Raw genomic sequence first — 20,405 nt, forward strand, 5'->3', positions numbered from 1 at the left:
GAAAACAACCCAAACATCAATCAACATTCAAACAGATTCATAATTTGTGATATATTCATACAATGAAATGCTACAAGGAATGAAGAACTGTTGTTACATGCTACAACATGGATGAATCTCACAGGCTTAATACTGGAGAAAATAATGGTTCCACTTATATAAAGTTCAAGAATAGGCCAAACTAATCCATAGTAATAAAAGCAATTTTTAAAAAAGTTAATTTGGGTGGAGGCTTTACTGGAAAGAGGCATGAGAAAATTTTCTAGGGGAGGGGGGAAGTGTTCCATTTCTTAATCTGAGGGGCAGTTACACAGACATCTGTATCTACATGTAGATATAAAAAACTACATGGAACTGTATGCTTAAGATTTGTGCCCCTCACAGTAAGTTATACCTCAATAAAAAAAAGTAAATAAAAAGAAATTTTAAAAAGCCCCCAACTGAGAAAGACTGCTTTACAGGAAAGAAAGTGTATGTATATTCTTACATGTTAGTTTACACCTACTTGACTCAAGGGGAGAATATCAAACAGATAATTTTACTTATTTTTCATTAAGCCACCATGATCTGGGCATTTTGAGAAAAGCAACTCAGAGGAAACTTTCTAATCCTGCATCTAATTAGACTAGAGGCCTTTATATGAAGTTAGTGAGCTGCTTCCCAATACTTGTTTAGCAGATCTAACAGCTTCCACCTCGTGTTGTAGAAACAAAAATAAATCTGTACATTTCCAAGAAAAACAAAGAAATTAGTTTCTACCCTCAAAACTACTAAAGAAAAGCATTCATAGGAATCACACACAGTTTAATGAGCTAGGACTTAAAAACAGATATAGCCTGCCAGCACTTTGAGTATTCAATAATAGCAGTGGTCACCTGGGGCAGCGGAAATAACATGGTAACGATATTTTGAGAGGTTCCTGGAATCAAAACACAGGTCAGATTTTTCCCTTTTCCTTTTGTTTTCAGGGGAAAATTAGTTATTCTCACAGGGATTGGGGACAGTTATTTTCTTAGACTGTGATAACCAGGCATGGTCTATTTCTTCTCACATCTAGTCTGAAATTAGCATAGTAAAAAAACTATCTTGTGCTGTTAGCTAATTTTCAAGCCAAGAGTAGGAGGACAGTCAGCTCTCTGAAACAGGAAGAGCAGAGGGCTTGGGACAGATCTAGATAAAAACAAAAACATCTATTATTTAGTGATTGGTGGTGATATCTATTTGGACACAAGAGAATATAAAGCAGGTAGTCAAGTCAGTGGAAGAACAAAGGCATTTTGATGTTTACCCTGTCCTATTAAACTGTATGAATATGATTACAAAGGATAATAGCAGTATTCTGCTGTTTAGAACTTAAATGTGTGAAATACTTTGAAAGTCTTTTTGCAGTTTTGCCATTCTGGAACAAAAACCAAAATTACAGAATAAATATGATTTTGGCTGCTTAATACTACATAATGAAGAACTGTTCATGCTTTACAGATTTATTCCAAGAAACTCAACAAATACTTCAACACAGTATATTAAGACACTTCTAAATGTGGCTATTTGGGGGAAATAACCAGGATGAAGTTGTGAAAAATCTCAATCATAGAATTTAAAAAATAAATGCAGTTGCATTTTGATATAGCTCATGACCTCAGTGGAGAATGTATTGGCAGATTAAAGTCCTTAGATACTTGTTTTCTCTGTTAATGAACACATAAAACTGACTTGTGATTAACACAGCTGTACTTGGTAGCCAACTCACAGACTATATATAAGAAATCTGATTAATCATACTATGAATTTTCTTACAACCCTCCCCCAACCATGGATATTGTAAAGATGAAAAGTTCACAAATTAAGAGTTGCATTCAACCTAAATATACCTCTCATCTATTCTGTAAGGAACTGGGAGTTTTGCCACTGAAAAGATCACTGCAGCTTCTAAGTTTTGAAACTTCACCTCTATTTGGTAGAAATTTTATAACATGAAAACAGATATTGGGAGAGACTGATTCTGACTCTAAAATCGATGAAAATGTTCTGCTAAGTACAAAAATAAAGCTCTCAGTACATTATCAATTATAATCACAGAGCCACTGAAAACTACCTAGGCTTTTCCTGACCCTATTAAGATTAAATCAGATGCTGCTGCTAACTATGCTTATCTAGTTCTTCTTTAGCAGAGCGCTTATGAATCAGTAGTACAATTCCTGGATTATTTCTCTCTCCTACTAGACTGACTGTAAGCTCTATGAGCACAAGAACTATATTCATAAACTTCCACATAATTATACTTTTACACATATATATATACACTGTATATATATTTTAATGCATAATTTATATATACATGTGTATATATAAACTTGCACTCATCAATTATTATTATGAATTATTTTGGATATTTCTCTTCATGACTCCTCTCCCATTAGATGCTCAGTCTGTGATGTTTACCTTTTGTCTCCTTAACTAATCACCTAATGTATATCTGTTGAATGAATTCCCACAGCCTAGTAGAGTGTCAGCAAACTCAAATAATTTGTTGACCTAATCAATCAATTTTCTAAAAGCACACCAAGCTTTCCTTCTCAGAGCTGAGTGGGTGTCTGTCAGACTCCCAAACGATAAGAATCATCCTAAGGTGGCGAAATAGACAAGACGCTATGCCTTAAAACTTGCAAAGTTAATCTCAGACACTTGAGAATTAGAAATTCTTATTCTGGGTTCTCAACTCTACCCACCCTTGAATGGGCTTCAAAAAATCAGACTCACATTCCTTGACTGAAGAATGCACATTCTCTATAAGAACATCCCATTTCCTTTGTAAATATATTTAGGAGCATTGTAAAAAGAAGTAAGAGCGGTGGAAGAACATCTATGATTTAACTTTTCGGATCAGCTCAATCTATACAGACAACCAACAAAGACAAAAGTCTGCCCTTATGTCACCCCAAACAAATTCTACATTGAAAAGGCAATAGGCAAACAACAAGAAGATAATAAAATGACAAATTATTTTAACTGAAAATCCATCACATAATAAAACTAACGTGCTGTCTAAATCCAGTAATTATCATTACTGACTAGATGTTAACCATTAAAAAGAGCTATCTCATTTGTAATTTTAACTTTGAAACCCTCTGCTGCACTCAAATACAAACTATAAATGCAAACAGGAAAGGAAAGGGTTTTAACTGAAGTTAGAAGTAGCACCCCCATGCCCACTTACACTGTGACCACATTAAGTAACTTCACAAAAACAACTGAAGCCTTAATTCCTCCTGTGAAACAATTTCTTGAGGTTTTTAATCACTAGAGCTCTGCTGAAGATCTCTATTTCATCAGCCCCTCCTAGCGAAGCTGGATCCTTCCTTCCCTCTTAGAGTGCTGTTCCCGTGAGATTCTGAACTCCCTCATCAAGGGGTTTCCCCAACCCCACTGGGCAAACCCCAGCCCTGGCAGGCTCCTTTCCCCAGGGCTGCTGACTGGCCAGAGAGGAAGTAGCACGCTGGCCTGAGCTCGTTAGAGATGATTAGTTCTACTTCAATCCAAATCTTGGTGTTGATTATTAACACAATTTTCCACTCCTTATGGTATCTACAGCACTCCTAAATGTAGATGTTCGGAAATGCACACTTCTAAATATGAGTATAACCACAAAGACAAGAAGGTCAAAGACCTCAGTTCACCTTTATTTCTGATTCTTGGCTCTACAAAGCTGCTTTGTACTGGAGTCCCCTATCTACGTGTTTAGTGTTTGTTTAAAAAGGAAGAGCAGAGAGAAGTGGTCAGCCAGCTATAAAAAAGTGCCTGGGGTCAGGTGCAGTGGCTCACGCCTGTAATCCCAGCACTTTGGGAGGCTGAGGCGGGCAGATCACTTGAGGCCAGGAGTTGAGACCAGCCTGGCCAACATGGTGAAACCCCATCTCTATTAAAAATACTAACAATTAGCCAAGCATGGTGGTGCACACCTATAATCCCAGCTACTCAGAAGGGTGAGGCAGGAGAATTGCTTTAACCTGGGAGACAGAGGTTGCAGTGAGCAGAGATCACGCCACTGTACTCCAGCCTAGATGACAAAGTGAGACCCTACCTCAAAAAAAAAAAAAAAAAAAAAAAAAAAAAAAAAATAATAATAATAATAATAAAGTACCCGAGGTAGAATTCCACTTGTAAAATTCTTCTTCAGCCCTCTAGTCACTCAGCTCTTTCCAGGATAGGCACCCCAAATCTCAGTCCCTCATTCAAGATCTGTAAGCAACTGTCCCTGGGCCTTTTCTATTCAGAGCCCTCCTGCCCCAGTCAAGTAAAATTCAATTCCTTCTCTGGGTCTGTTCTTTCCCAAGTCCCTAAGCCTGGAGGGTTCTGCATCCCTCCTTTCACTTATGCAGAAATACTAGTTCTTTCAAAAGCTTACATTTTGCAATTTATTTTCCTTTCAGAAGCTTTCCTTCACTACCTCTTACCCAAACCTTGAACCCCTCTTCCTTCCTCCATGCTCCCTGTAGGACCTGTGCTAAATAATTCATTTGTTTGGTACTTGTTCACTGTGTTTTGTGACTGATTCTCACTTGCATTTCACAGGTAATGATAATCTCCTTGGCTATTTCCCAACTTCATAACCCATTTATGCTTGAGGTTGCAATTTTTTGAATGTTTACAATCAGACCTTGGCGATGACCTTGAGCAGGAGGATATAAATAACTCCCACATGCTTGGCATTCCAATAATGGAACACTAGGCATAAATAGGATAATCTAATATAGTTTTTTGAGACAGTGTCTTGCTCTGTCACCCAGACTGGAGTGCAATGGTGCAGTCTTGGCTCACTGTAGCCTCTACCTCCTGGGTTCAAGCAATTCTCCTGCCTCAGCCTCCTGAGTAGCTGGAACTACAGGCATGTGCCACCATGCCAGGATAATTTTTGTATTTTTAGTAGAGATGGAGTTTCACCAGGTTAGCCAGGCTGGTCTTGAACTCCCAACCTCAGGTGATCCGCCCGCCTTGGCCTCCCAGAGTGCTGGGATTGCAGGCATGAGCCACCGCGCCTGGCCAAATGTGCTATTTTTAATAGGTGAAAAATAGTAAAATATCCACAGTGTTATATGGTTAAACTGAATATTTATATTGGAACTCAATAAATGTTCTTAAAATGTCTTCTTGTCACCTTCTACCTCAGGATATTTAAAAACTGCCCCAATATGTCTAAGTCTGTCTCTCTAAAACTTGTAAACAGTTTCTCCCCAAACTAATTAAAGGATTCAGTGCTTTTTCCAAATGTCAAGTTCTCATTATAAAAATAAAACATTATATTGTGTAACTAAAATAACAAAGAATTGTATGACATTACTAGAAATGTAGCAGGAAAGAATTCAGGTTGAATAATATCTTGAACTCACCTTCTTCTGTTGGATTAAACCCACAGATGTCACAAATACAACGAACCCACTTATTCATCTCCTCCTCGCTGTCTGCTACCAAGTAGAAAATCCGGTCAATAGTGTTGATATCAAAAATGTAGCTGTTTTCAAACTCTTTTTTGTTAAATGTCAATCCAGCATCTACTTGTTGACATAAATTTAAATCAATAATACGAATAGGCTTCTTGGCATGATCATTTTTGTAATATTCCAAAACATCTGGATCTCCAGTTAAACGGCCACTGCGTAACACGAACCATCTCCTCTTCCATGCCTAGAAACAAAACAAAAATATCCGTTCAGTATTAACTTGAGATAATATTTTCAAGAAGATGCACATTTATCAAACTGATTTTACAAATGCATTGTTTAGAGAAAGTCACAACACGTGTGTGTGTGTTTGTGTGTGTTTACCACAGGATATCTGCCACTCTGCAAAGCAATGTTTACTAATAACTCAATTAACTTAATATTGTATATATATTCAGTGTCTTCTATTAAATCTCCTGCTATATAATATCAAGGCAATAAATCAAGGAAGATTCAGTTTTTACTAAATATGAAAAAGTCATGGTTTCAACAAATGGTGTTAGGAAAACTAGAAATCCATGTGCAAAAGAATGAAGCTGGACATTATGCTAAGTAAAACAAGCCAGTCATAAAAAGACAAATATTGTATGATTCCACTTATATGAGGTAGTTCAAGTAGTCAAATTCATACAGACAGAAAGCAGAATGGTGTTTGTCAGCCCCTGCGGGGAGGTGGGGAATGGAGAGTTGTTCTAGAATTTAATGGGCCTAGAGTTTTAGTTGAAGATAAAGTTCTGGAGATGATGGTGGCCATGGTTGCAATGGCACTGTGATTGTATTAATACTTAATGCTAGTGAACTGTATATTAAAAATAGTTAAAATGATCAATTTTGTTATGTATATTTTGCCACAATTTTTTAAAAAGCAACAGATTTTCATGCGTTAATATCATTCCATAAAGAATACACATAAAGCTGCTTCTTCATAAGACTCCTACAGATTTTAAACATTTAAAAGGCTTCTCTTTTTTTTTAGGTGTAGTGGTAAGGAGTAGGGAGGGGAAAAAGGTTTTGAAGCTTTTCTGGCTTCTTGCCTGGGAAGCAATCGATTGTGTCTCTCTTTTAGCCACACAGCCTGTTGTTCAAAGACTACACGAATAAGACCTGTATTCTTGAGTATGGGATTTAACTCTTTTTAATATTTCCCCTCCTCTTCCCAACAAACACACATGGGCAATCTGTACTACACTCATCATACACCCCCTCCACAGGTTCTGGTAAATTTTGAGTTTCATACTACACATAGAGAAGAAGCCTAAAAATTATTTTACTATCACCCTCCCTAAATCTATGTTCACCAAATAATAAAAGCAGAACCAAATGACAAACAGTCTTCCTCATCAGCCTTTAACCCCAACATGTGTGCCTGGAAACAAACTTACACCTTACTCCTCTTTGAAATTCTTCCTCAGGGAGGCAGCTAGATAGAAAGAGGCCGATTTTAGCAAGTCTCAGTCATTTACTAAGAGATATTCTCTGCTCCAGATTCAACATTCTAGGTAAGATTGCCTCAGGAGGACACTCTGGGGCTGGGGACAGTGGCTCATGCCTGTAATCCCAGCACGCTGGGAGGCTGACGTGGGTGGATCACTTGGGGTCAGGAGTTCGAGACTAGCCTGGTCAACATGGTGAAACCCATCTCTACTAAAAAATACAAAAATTAGCTGGATGTGGTGGCAGGTTCCTGTAATCCCAGCTACTCAGAAGGCTGAGGCAGGAGAATCGCTTGAACCCGGAGTCGGAGGTTGCAGTGAGCTGAGATCACTGTGCTCCAGCCTGGACAGAACAAGACTCCTCTCTTCCTCAAAAAAAAAAAAAAAAAGAAGAAGAAGAAGAAGAAGGCAGGGCAGGGGGTAGTGGGGACACTCTGGGAAGTGGAAGGACTCAGAAACAAGACATCTCATGAACCCCAGTGGAATAAAACATTCCCTTTGCTACTTGTGGGAAGGAAAACAAGTATATCATTCATTATTCCTACCTTCAAAGAATTGACTAATTGTGAAAAAAAAGTTTAACATACATGAAAATACTTGAGACTATAGCAACCCAGGCAAAATGTCTGCAGAGGTATTGCTAAATGAACAGGTATTCCTCTATAGAAAAATTTAGGCAATCCTTTAACAAGAGGATTACTAGAGAGATCACAAAGACCTAAAAACATTATATATTAATATCATCAATATTTTAAATTAACTTCTCATTCTTCGCTGAGCTCAAAGGAATATGTAAATAATTCGTGCCCAGGGGAAGGCAGGGTAGAATCCTATAGATGTTTTAGATAATATTGAAAGTCATAAAGTGTTGGATTCACATGATGTTCTGAAGTATAAAAATCCATTCACTGAATATGCATCTACTCACTGCAAAATAAATAAATATCCCCTCTTAGTAAAATTATGCCTCTATGGATACTTCCCTATCAAGCAGTAAGCTTTAAAAAGTGATGCAGAAGTAAAGCAAAAGAATATAGAATATGATGTTATTTATGCAGGGCCCTCAAGAAATCGTATCTTTCAGTAAGTGATTTTTCCAGATAGTGAAGCTTCATTTAAAGATGATGTATTTAAAGATACAGAAATGACTTTTTAACACTTTATTGTCTTGCATGCAAATCTTTCTAAAATGCTTTACTACATTCTTCACCAAACATAATCCATTCCCCAACGATTCAGACTAAGCGTTATAAGCATCCATCTCTATATTGCACTTTAAGAGGCTGTCAGAGGCTATTGCACTGTATGGAGTGTCATTTGCACCTAGACTGTTAAATAGTACCATACTGCTGTGCTTGTATAGCTCATCTTTTAAATACAGTTTCCTGTCTTTTTTCTCTCAATTTTTATCAACTGTCACTTTTCCCCTCCAACAATAGGGTTTATAGGAGGCTAAACTCTTACCTGTCTCAGGGACTTTGCACATGTTTTCTCCTAAATACATTTTATCCTTCCCCTCACTTTTTGCCTGGCCAACTCCAACCTTCAGGGCTTCTCTTCCCTGACCACCCTCAACACAACCAACTCCAGTGTAAAGTAAAGTAATAGCATAGTTTTGGAGATCCTATTACTTACCTACGTAGTGATTGTATAATTTTGCAGTTCAATTTTTCCTTGTATTTATTTGTGTAGTATCTAACTCCCCAAACAGACTGAACAGTTTAGTAAGATAGCGACCATGTCTGCTTTATTTGCCATAGCACAGGGCCTGGTACATAGAATATCTGTACAATAAATAAATAGAATTCTTCTGAGAGAGTAGACTTGTAAAATTTTTGAGATTAGATTTGATACATGGGCCACAATGAAGAGAGTGCTTTCAAGGCATCTTCCATTTGAGAAAAAGAGCTCCAATACTGAACATATACATAATAAAATAAACATAAGTAAGATAACTTTACCAAAACACACGCACAAAACATCTTGGGAAAATGGCAAAAACAGAAAAGCACGGAACATGTCCTTTCGCTACAGCTTATGTGTCACTCTTTGTTTTCCAGCTAACTCTGGCTCCCCCCATTCAGTCCTTCGCTTCCCTATTGAAATCACATTGTTAAAAATCAAAAAGCCCTTATGAACTAAAATAAATAATCAAGAAATGAGTAGCAATGAAGTGAGGTGCACTAGATATAATGGGCTAGCGATTAGAGGCTGAGTAGACATTATACAAGACGTGAACCCTTACGGCAGGAAATTACAGCATTAAAACACAGAACTTAGCCAAGCAGCACCTGCCATTTATTTATTTATTTTTAACATGGTCCAAATGTGACTGTTTGTCTCAGTCACAAAATGAGTCACCCTCATTGAATCTGGCACAGATTAAACTGGAAAACAAAAGCAATTACATAAACTACACACTTTAATAAGGCAGATACAAAGGTTCTCTGGATTATGGTACAAAGCACAATTTAGCCACAGAATAAAGCTTGATGCTCGACAAGAGAACTGACATCAGCACCCTTGCTAATCTCAGCACAAAAGCGTCTCTATGTTTTGTCAGAGCACAAAACGGGCCCACATAAATCAGTCTTTGTTATCTGAAAATATCTGAGATTCTTAAAGTTTGTCCTATTTTTATCCTTGCTGCCTTGGTAGCTTGAGAGAAAGCCATACACTTCCTTGCCAATCCTGCAGAGCAGTAGCAGACAAAAAGGACAGGCTTTCTAGAAACCTTCAAAACCAAATACTCAAAGTAATTTTAAAAGAAATTCACACAAAAAATCATTTTAACGATTAGACTTCCATTACGAGCAGGTAATGAAGAAGCTGAAATTTGCAAGATGTCTGCATAGTTGAGAAGGACTATGTAAAAACTTATTTTGTAGCCATTTCTTACATGCAATAGTCACTCCAATTTTGAGTTGAACAAATAATGTTGTTAACAAGAAGCAAACAGTTAAGTCTGGATTTGGGGGTAACTTAAAAGTACCAAAATCTGAAGCCAATTCCCTATGCTCCTGTGACTGCCTCCTGTGCCTACAGGATAAAAGCCAAACTCTGGCAGGGTACACAGGGCCCTCCAATCAACTCGCGCCCCATCTCCACCCCTAAATCTTTCCAGCCTCATTTCTTGCCTCTCTGCCTTCTAACCACATTGGAAATATTTGTAGTTTCCCAAACACTCTGCTCTGTCCTGCCTCTGACCTCTTGGCACAAAATCTACCCCCTAGATTTTAGCTCAGCCTCTGAGCTCTCCATTTCCACCTTGTTCCTACATCATTTGACATCTCTACATTTGAATTGTTACTGAGGGCTGAAGGCATTTTAACCTTTCTTCTTTCCTTTCCCATTGCCTAGTGCTAAGGAGGTGCTCGGTCAATGTCTGCTAAATACGCAATCAAAAATGTTTGAGGCAAGGATTAAAAATACAGAAGTTCTCATTATTATTTATGCATTACAGGGATAGTGATATAACTGCGATCTGCCCAGCGCATTCAAGAATTGGTCAGGCAAGCATAGAGGTGTGTATTTTAAAACTCTACAGACATAAGAGAGATGTTTTTAAACATCATTTTAAAAGAACTATTCTTTTAAACATTTTCTGTATTTAGCAAATTGGATATGCTAACCTGTAGAACTGTCACAATGAAGCTGGGTCTTAAGACAGGCTTTTCACACACCTTAGAGTATGGGTAAGAAAGTACATACTGGCAAGAAAGTACAGATGGAGTCCCACTATTTGGTGGGAAGGAAATATATTTTAACCTGGATTAACCCCAAGCCATTAACGGCTGTAACATTACTAACAAATTCACAAATTTTGCCTAATTAACCTAACTAGCAAATTGCTTCAGCTTTAAAGAAAAACATTGTAACTGCTGTACACCCCATTTTGTGAGTTCTCTGTGGTATAAATGACAGCTCACATGCCTGGTGTGATGCTTGCCAGAATTCCCTAATCCTTTCCCTGTACGTTTACTGGAAGAGCTAATTATTGAGGAAGTAGCCAATATATGGGCAGGCAAGAGAGAAGATCAGAGAAGAGGTCGGGGTAGTCCATGGGTTCTCTGCCCTGAATGCACATTAGAAATATCTGGAGAGCTTTGCTTCAAAAAAAAAAAAAGGCTTGGGGTTTCACCTCAGGCCAACTAGATTATAATGTAGGGGGGTGGGGATGAAGGGAATAGGCAGCTTTAAACACTCAACAGATGATTCTAATGTGCCACCAAGATTGAGAACCACAGATCCAATCAATAGGATTATATTGGTCTTTAAAGTAAAATTTCAAAAACAAAACAAAACAAAACAAAACACAGGTCCTTTCAAGCCTACGTCTCATTCTTCATCTTCTTATATTAATACCTTCTGCCCATGTCAGTGCTGTCTCTATCTTCCTATTTTTGTTCACAATATTTACCCCACTAGCAAATATCTTTCAAACCCAATTCATTCTTCAAGGTTCTTTTTTCCCAACCTTCCCCTTTCCTCCCCATACCCTCCCTTTCTACCACTGACAATCAATTACTGCTCTGTGACACCTCATGCATTGCTGTAGAATAGATTGGAACAGTCTATTATTTAACATTTTCAAACTCTCCAAACACTTATGAATTATTTTCCCAACTGGACATTAAGCTCCTTGAAAGCTAATTCCTTTTTTTTTTTTTTTTTTTTGTATCTGCAACAGCACTTCACACATTGTAAGTGGTCAAAGCCTTGGTGAGATGTTGTCCATCAGAATAATCATCACAGAGAGCCACTGAGATTAAATAAAAAGACTTCAGATGGGAAAAAAAAGTTCAAAGTTGTTATTGAAGTCCACACTCCTTCAGTAAGATGGCATAGATGGTTCTTCCAAACCATACTTACCTGTCTCATCTCTCCAATCTCTTACCTCCACAGATGGCCTCAGACAGCACCCACATGGTCCTTGTTGCTTTTTCAGTCTGAAATACCTTATCTCCCTCACCATGAGCTCCTTCTCATCCTTCAAGAACTAGCTCAAGACCTGTTCTTTAAAGCTTTCCTCAACTCCCCCTGAGATAAGGCATCTGCTCCTGTTGCTTTGAGCTCTCAGCAATATCACACAAGTAGTCCATTAACAAGCCCATTCCCTTAAGCACTTGAAAAAGAACTCTGCTGACTGCATCTTGGGGTCTCTTGGTAGTTGTTAAGCCATAACAAAGTATACCTTGTCCAGATAGCTGAAGAGCAACACTTTCTACATTCCTGAGCCAACTTTCCTTCTACCAGGAAGCCTCACCACTATAATTTTACTAACCCTTTCTTTTCCTGAGAAAGTGTGGGGGAAAAAGTACAGCAGAATTTTTTATTTTGAAATCTCTTAAAAGGTATTTCACAACGGATATTTAAGGAAAGACCATTTCTGTGACTTCTTTTTTTTTTTTTTTTTGAGACGGAGTCTCACTCTGTCGCCCAAGCTGGAGTGCAGTGGTGCGATCTCTGCTCACTGCAAGCTCCGCCTCCCGGGTTCACGCCATTCTCCTGCCTCAGCCTCCCAAAATTTCAATATACTCTCAGAAATCTGTAAAACGTTGGCGTTGAAGATGCGTGTTTCACAAGATGAAAATGCTATTTTTCATAAGATAGGTTGTAATCGAAATTTTATCAGCAGAATAATGGTCAAATAAATTATGGAACAGCTACACAATAAAGCTAGGCAAGTCATTCAAGAAGTGACACAGATCTATACACATGAGCAATGCCCACAAGATAGCTGTTAAATAAAAAAAACAAGGTGCGGAATTGTACATACAGTATATAATTCCATTTGTGTGAAATAACTGTGTGTTTGTACAAACACACACTATGTTTAGAGAACAGGTCTGGAAGGACACATACTAAGTTGTTAACTGTAATGACTAGGAATAGGCCAGATGAAAGGGCCAGATGAGTCTCATATTTTCATTTTATATACTTTGTTTTTCCAAATGTTTCCATTTATTGCTTTTATAGTTTTAAAAAATTATATGTTTAAAATAATCTAGGAATGATGTGCACAAAACAAAAAGTTTGTGTGTATATGGAAATGCTATTTTATTATTACTCAGCAATTAGTGAATGGATATTTAACTTTGCTTTTAAATATAGAATTCCGGGATACATGTGGAAGGAATCTTAGCCAGGAAATAGCCTAGACAGATAAAGAGTAACGACTTTAAAGACTGGCACTTAGGGGGTTAAACAAACAAACAAGGAAAGTTGGGAACACTTAAAATAGAGGAATTAATTTATTTTTCTTTCCTTAAAGTCATTATAGTATATTGCTTTAATTTTCTTTAAAAACCATGCAGTTAATGGTAATACATTTAGATATTTAAAAATCTAAAATAAGCACTTTGGGAATTACTTTGCCTATTAAAAATATTTCCATAATACTATTACTAGGGTAAATAAAATAAAGAAAAACAAATTAACCATGAAGCAGGGACAAAGGAAAACCATTTGCTTTAAAATACTTGAGTTGTTTTCCAGGAAGCACCATCTTTTCTCATAGAGCAAAATAAGGAAAAAACAGGCTCGGTGGAAGTTTCCACTCCACTGGCTCTATCATTATGATCATCTGTTCCAAACACACAGAAGCCTAAAATTTCCTGTTTTCAAACTATTGTCACCATTTTCTAGCCTTGTGCTATCTGAGCTAACTTTAGCTTAGTAATATAAACAAAAGAATACACCGAAAATAATGCAGAACAATGCCTAGATCTAAGCTTTCAACTGTTCCATAAACTTAAGATATTAGAGTTTACATACATCGCCTGGATACAACAAATTAGTTGGAAATAAAACAATTTCCTAAGAGGAAAAAAATCAAATTTGACTCAGAAATACTACACTAGCTATGGAAAGACTTCAGGAATTTTGACTTCTCAATAATAGTGCATATAATTTACTTGTTGAAACTACTGTTAAATTAATGTCTACCTCAAAGCCTAGGCATAAGCACTACATAAAATAAACAAAAAGCCAAAAACAAAAAAGCAATGACAAAAACCCCTTAGTATTTAATATACACAGGTGGTTCTTAAACCTTTTCTGGGTCATAGACTGCTTTGAGCATCTGATTAAAGCAATGAAAACTTTTCTTAGAAAAAAGGCATATAGGTAATATTGTACAGTTTTAAGGGTTCACAGGACCCCTGTTAACACATTAAGAACCCTGAAAATAGGACTTGACTTTTATACATCTTACTACCGAGAACAATTTGGTATGAGGCTGGTCTGCCTTGGACCCCAATTAGGGAAATTTATTTATTAAGTTCCACAGGAAAGTATGTCACCGCATGGCTATATTAATTCTCATTACAGCATTGTGGGGCAAGCTGAGTATATTTTTACTTGAAAGTACCATTTCATTTCTCTCCTCACATTCCCAATTGTTGGTGCTGTGCCCATACTCTTAACTCTGGTGGTTTTGCAGGCTTCCTTACCCTAACCAAGAGGAGGCTGAAAAAGTGAGAAACTGGCTGGGAGCCAAACAAAGTTAAACATGCAATGTTCCATGTGAGTAGGATGGTGGCCTGGGGTGACTCACAGCTCAGTGTGTACTGGGAAGAAAGGCCACTGGCCTTGGGTCCACTGGAGCTCACCCTTTTCTTACCACCATGTGTAGTCAGTCAGTGAGCTCAGGTCAGGATGTGGGCAGAGGAAAATGGGGACACAGAGTTCACTTCATCTTTTGAGACTGGCTTTTGGCCTACTTCTGGCCAAGACAAGAGTTAGCTGGAGTTTACATGCAATTTGGCCAGCTAGAGATTTGGAACATGAGTTGCAGCTAGTGAAGAACAAGTCTTCTGCTCATCTCCCTAAGAACTTGTGAAGGCAGAAGTGGTGCAAATGTCCAGGCAGATTCCTACCAATCTAGCTGAATACAGCAAAAAATGCAATAAAGAACCCTGAGCACTGCCATGAGCTCCAAAACATGTCCACAGTCATTGAGCTATTCCATTTCTAGGACTCTCACCTAAGGAAATAATGGAAAAAAAAAATATGTGGCTAAATACCTAGGCACCAAAATATTCAGCACAGTATTGTTTCTATAAGTAAATATTTGAAATGATCTAAATAGTCAACAGAAGGTAGGATGATCAACTACCCCAGTTTTCCTGAGACTATTGTCATTTTAGCTCTGCAAGTGCCACATCCTAGAAAATGGCTCAGTCCGGAGCAAACCCAGATGGTTGGTCACAGTAGGAAACTGAGTAAATAAACGATGATATACCACCATACAGGAGTCCTACACAGCCATCAAAGTGATGCTTAGGAATGTCTTTTTTTTTTTTCTTTTTTTTTTTTTAAGAGTTTTTTTTGTCCCCATGGTTTGCAAAATTCCCAAAATACTGAGAGATCATGGTAAGAAACTCATATTTTCCATTTGGAGTAGATGGAATTTGGTGTGAAGGAATATTGACAACACTTTTCTTTCTGCAAATTCTGGCTTCCCTGTCACCTCGGCCAGGTCCAGCTGACTACTCCAAAATGTCCACGGTACCTTGTGCAAACCTCCATCATAGCACTCTCCCTTAGCATTTCAATCAACCCTTTGTACAGCTGCTTTCTTCACCCAAGACTCTGTCTTATTCCTCTTTAAGTGTTCAGCATAGTGTACAGCATGCAAGGACTTGGTGGTTAAAAGGCATGGGTAGTAACTGCTGCCTGAATAAATGAACAAATGAATGAATGTCTTAATTCATTTGGTAATGATGCTGTCTCTGTTCTTCACTAACTTGGCCTTCAGGTAAAATGGATGATATAACAAACCAATAGTGGATTTTCTTATTGTTGTAAGAATTCAGCCATAAACTCTCAAATCTCCAGCCCACAAGGCTCAGTGAACAAAAAGTGAAACTAACTTAATCAGGGAATAAGTCAATATGAACCCTGGGAGACTGAAACCGTGGCAATATGTTAATATTAGGTACCTACAACTTCACAGTGCCTACAGTACTATGAGAAGGCCCACACATTTTAGTCATTGAATATTATCTGATAGCATTTTTATGTATATATACATATGCAGTCTCTCTCTCTCTCTCTGTATATCCATACATTTGTGTGTGTGTGTGTGTGTGTGTGTGTGTGTGTGGTATGTACGTGTGCATGTGTGTGTGATAACTTCCCAGTCTCTCAGAGGGTAGAATGTAATGTCATCACAGAGAATAAGGACAAAATGGCATGTGCTATGAAGTATGTCAATGTCCATTTGACGTTTAATAACGTCTTGTTTAAATAAAGAATAAGACCATGAGAAAATAAATGTTGTTTTTTATGCAGCAGAAAATTCATGTCATCTCTCAAATTAAAGACATAAAATCTTCCTGCACAGAGGCAAATTCTAATTGCAGTTTTAGAGCAGTGCTGTGCAACAGAACTTTCTGTGATAATAAAAATGGCTGTGCTGACCATCACAGGATCCATTAGCCACATGTGACTACAAAACTTGAAAAGTGGCTGATGCAACTGAGGAACTGATTTCTAACTTATTTAATTTAAATTTAGTCACATGTGGCTAGCAGCTACCACATAGACAATGCAGTTTGTTTTTGGTTTTGAAACAGGGTCTCGCTCTGTTGCACAGGCTATGTGCAATGGTGCAGTCACGGCTCACAGCAGCATCAACCTCCTAGGCTCAAGCAATCCTCCCACCTCAGCCTTTCCGGTAGCTGGGACCACACGTGCATGCCACCACGCCTGGCTAACTTTTCCATTTTTGGTAGAGATTAGATCTCAGTGGGTTGCCCAGATTGGGCAGTGCAGTTTTAAAGGATATTTCTTCAACTTAAGAGACAAGCAAGATCAATTGCTGAAGAAGGTACAGCTCTAATAATAAAATCCACAACAAATATTTAAATTGTGTGGCAGTTGTGCCTGAGATCCTAACAAGTATGTGGGTCTATTTCCTAATTTTACCATGTTCCACAAACTTACTCTTTCCTAAAAATGTGTCTCATATGTTGTTATTATCATGATTAGGAAAGGAAATGCTTGCTTAAATAAAATTGATCATTAATAAAACACCAATGACAATCTAGAATTTCTCAATGAAAATTTATCTTCAAAAAATGAACTGATTCTAAATTGTATTTCTTGTTCAGCTATCCAATCCAAAATAATTATTTCTGGGTTAGAACTACTGTTTTGAGTCTCCAGCAAAACAAAACATTCCCATTTTCTTTTCTGAGTTTCTTATTGAACATTCACCACAATTTACAACAAAATAAAACGCTGCTATATTAAGATTTGGATCACTGTTTAAAAACAACAATTTCACATTAAGAACTAGAGGGAAAGCACTGAAGTGTTACAAATCAAATTTCAAATTTCCATAATTACATTTATATGTAAAAAGCCAAAATAATGCTTAAATATCATTTTCTTCTGAACATAAAACTCAGTCTAAAGCTCCCAGAACAAGATATATGGCAATGAAAAGTTTCTTTAGAAAGACATCCTTCCAAGGAGATAAATTATGCATTCCGGAGCCACTGACTATAAACTACACTAAGTCCAATAAGCAAGAATGGATAACTTCATCTAAAGAGAAGGACTAAGTACAAGGTTGAATGCAAGAAAAAAATTATGGCACAGATAATAAAATCAAGATGTCTGATGCAAATGTGGAAGGCTCAGCCCAAGTGCCAATAATGACGTCTCCCTCTTTCCCCATGTTGGTTAGGGGTGTCACCCTTTCATAAAACATGATTCTTGGAGGAAAACGATTCTTCATGCATGCACTATGCAGATAATGATCTCACCATACAAGAAAAATGATGGCCTATTTATTTCTTTTTGTTTTCAATAAATCCAAGTGCCATCTTGCCTATTTTATGGTGTTTTGCCCCTAAAATGAGCCCAGCTTTCTTTTTTCTGTCAACTTTTCATCTCCCTCTACACTACCCAAGCCTTATAACCTTTGGTCAACAGGAAATAGATACAATGGACTGAAAAGAACAGTGGTTGTAAGGATTTGTATTGTATATGCATGATTTAATGCTTGAGGACAAGGAGAGAAGTGTTGAAGGAAAAGAGAAAATGACTTGTTACTTCTGCCAGAGAAATAACAGTGCCATCTGGCAGAACCCAACTCATCTTGTGCTCCAAGCAAAATTGTTACCAGTTCACAAAAGCTTAAAAAAAAAAAAAAATAAAGAAGAAGAAAAAGAAGAAAAAAGAAAACAAGTACACATACAATCACCCATACAGATAGGTTAGATTAGATTAGATTAGATTAGATAGACCATGTGCACTTGACACAAGATAACTTACACACTCATCTGCTTTCAACATGTTACAAACCCAGTGAGACAACCCGAGTCATTCAGAAAGTGCTGGCATCTGAGGTAACAGACAACAACCAACTGTGTCTGACTTGCCAACTTGGAAGTTCACTAAAGTCTGTAAAAGCTAAAAATAACCACATAAACATGTTTACGGCATTTTAAAAATACAGGATCTGCACCGTCTTCTAAATATAAACCTTGAGTTTGGAGCACAGGGATTGGCTTTGGGTTTAAGGAGATGTCATCTGGACATCCCACATTTCACCACAGAATTTCACATTTCAGTATTTTACTTTAAATATACAATTGCTGGTATTTAACTAGAATGAAGAAGGGTAGAACAGGGGAAGGTGAACAAGAAAGGAAAAGATGGTACCTATTCCCCCATTTAATTAGAGGGCTTCAAAATACCACAAATCTCCAACTCTTTGTGGTGGGACCTGACCTTCATGAAATTCTGAAGGAAGTTATCTGGCCTGTATTTTTCCACTCAACACATCTCCTCTCCAATCCAGTGATCTCTTCCCCATTCCTCATTCCTAAGACTGTAGATGCTGGTGAAAGAGAAAAGTAGGCCAGAAGTCAAGTGGAACACAGATACATATGCTATGAACACAAACAAAAGTCCTTATTTCCCAACTGGTACATAAGGGTAGGCATGTTAAAGACAACAATTCTACTTGTTGTTCTGTTCCTGGAAGAGCTAGATAATTCTAAATCAAACACAGGGAAAATTTTCCAACTAAAATCCGTAATGCTTGAATCCACCTGGATTGCCTAGGGCAGTTATTCTAAGATTATGAAGGATTCAAAGGAATATTTTATTAGTGTAGACAAAAGTCTATTTGGTCTCTATAATTTATGTGAAATCACTCTTAGATATTAATTTTTGGATAGCATTGGTTTAAATTTTATCTCATCTTTAATTCTAAGAAATCTTAAAATTTTAGCAGCTGTTAAAAAGAAGAGAAAAAAAAACCCTGCAAACATAAGCTTAGCTTATACTTATATATCATAAATTTTAAATGTCTTTGCCTCTTAAAGTACTATGGTGGAGTCTATTATTTCTGAAGGTTGTCCGATATCCAAGCAAAGTGTTCTCCAGAAAAAAAAAAATTCATGTAAGCTATATGGGCATTTACTTTAACAAATTTATTTTTAATAAAAAGCTAGCAACAACGTCAACTGAAAAGTGAGGGGGAAAATTATACATAATCCCGCCACCATTAAAAAATCTATTTCTCCATATTTTCATCTAATCTTTATTCATATTATACATACTTTTAAGTAGCTAGTTTTTAAAATAAGGATGAATATATCTTTGGTTTCATAAGCCACACAACCTTCTGAGGCAGGTTTAAAATTTTAATTCCTTAATTTTCCACCTATTGTGACTTTTCCCAAGTCTTGCTTACCATGCTAGAATTATGGAGGAAAAGATGAAGCCCTCACTGAAATGCTTCCTGAAACCCATAAAGAAAATGCATTTCATGATTATAAAAACACTAGATATTTATTTACTTTCTAACTCAACAAAGCATCCCAAAAACATTCTAGCATTTAAGATATTTAATTATAACTCAATGAATGTTCTGTTAGGCCTTGCCCGGTCTGGTACAGAATGCAGTTGATGCTCTAAGCAAATAATGACTAAAACAAATCTGTATAATCCTCTCAACAGAAATGTTATCCCCTTGTTTACCAACAATTGCAATCTCACAGTGTGTGGAATGATTTATTAAATCTAATAGATGAATAATTTATTCCAAAAAAAATCTCTTGAAACTTCAATTTATGCTAAGCATTGTAACCTAAAGACAGTCTCAGAAAAAAAAAATCAGCTTCACTCCTAGGCAATTTAAGTGTTTATACTTTAAAACTTTACTAGACAACCTACTTACAGTTATCTACAAAGATAACTGTTCCAAACTAGAGAGAAAGTTGAGAAAACAAAACACATTGTAGTTAAAATAAATTTTATGATATAAAAAAAGAAATAAAAACAAAAACACCCTTCTGTATTTTGCTGAATAACTCACCACAAAGAGGCAAAGCAATGATTTTTTTTTTTTTGTTTGTTTGAGATGGAGTCTTGCTCCGTTGCCCAGGCTGGCGTACAATGGTGTGATCTCGGCTCACTGCAACCTCTGCCTCCCAGGTTCAAGTGATTC

At 37.1% G+C, this 20,405-nt stretch overlaps 1 protein-coding gene across 3 annotated transcripts in view; it reads right to left on the reverse strand.

Annotated features, from left to right (window-relative positions):
- GAB1 (GRB2-associated binding protein 1) overlaps positions 1–20,405 on the reverse strand; it is a 128,841-nt gene that overhangs the window by 44,713 nt on the left and 63,723 nt on the right. For all 3 annotated transcript variants that reach the window (XM_011987158.1, XM_011987157.1, XM_011987159.1), the window contains exon 2: positions 5,388–5,682. In XM_011987158.1, the coding sequence (XP_011842548.1) occupies positions 5,388–5,682 (295 nt within the window). The remainder of the gene's footprint in view (positions 1–5,387; positions 5,683–20,405) is intronic.

Source organism: Mandrillus leucophaeus, unplaced genomic scaffold, assembly GCF_000951045.1.
Source record: "Mandrillus leucophaeus isolate KB7577 unplaced genomic scaffold, Mleu.le_1.0 Scaffold301, whole genome shotgun sequence".
Lineage (NCBI taxonomy): Eukaryota > Metazoa > Chordata > Mammalia > Primates > Cercopithecidae > Mandrillus > Mandrillus leucophaeus.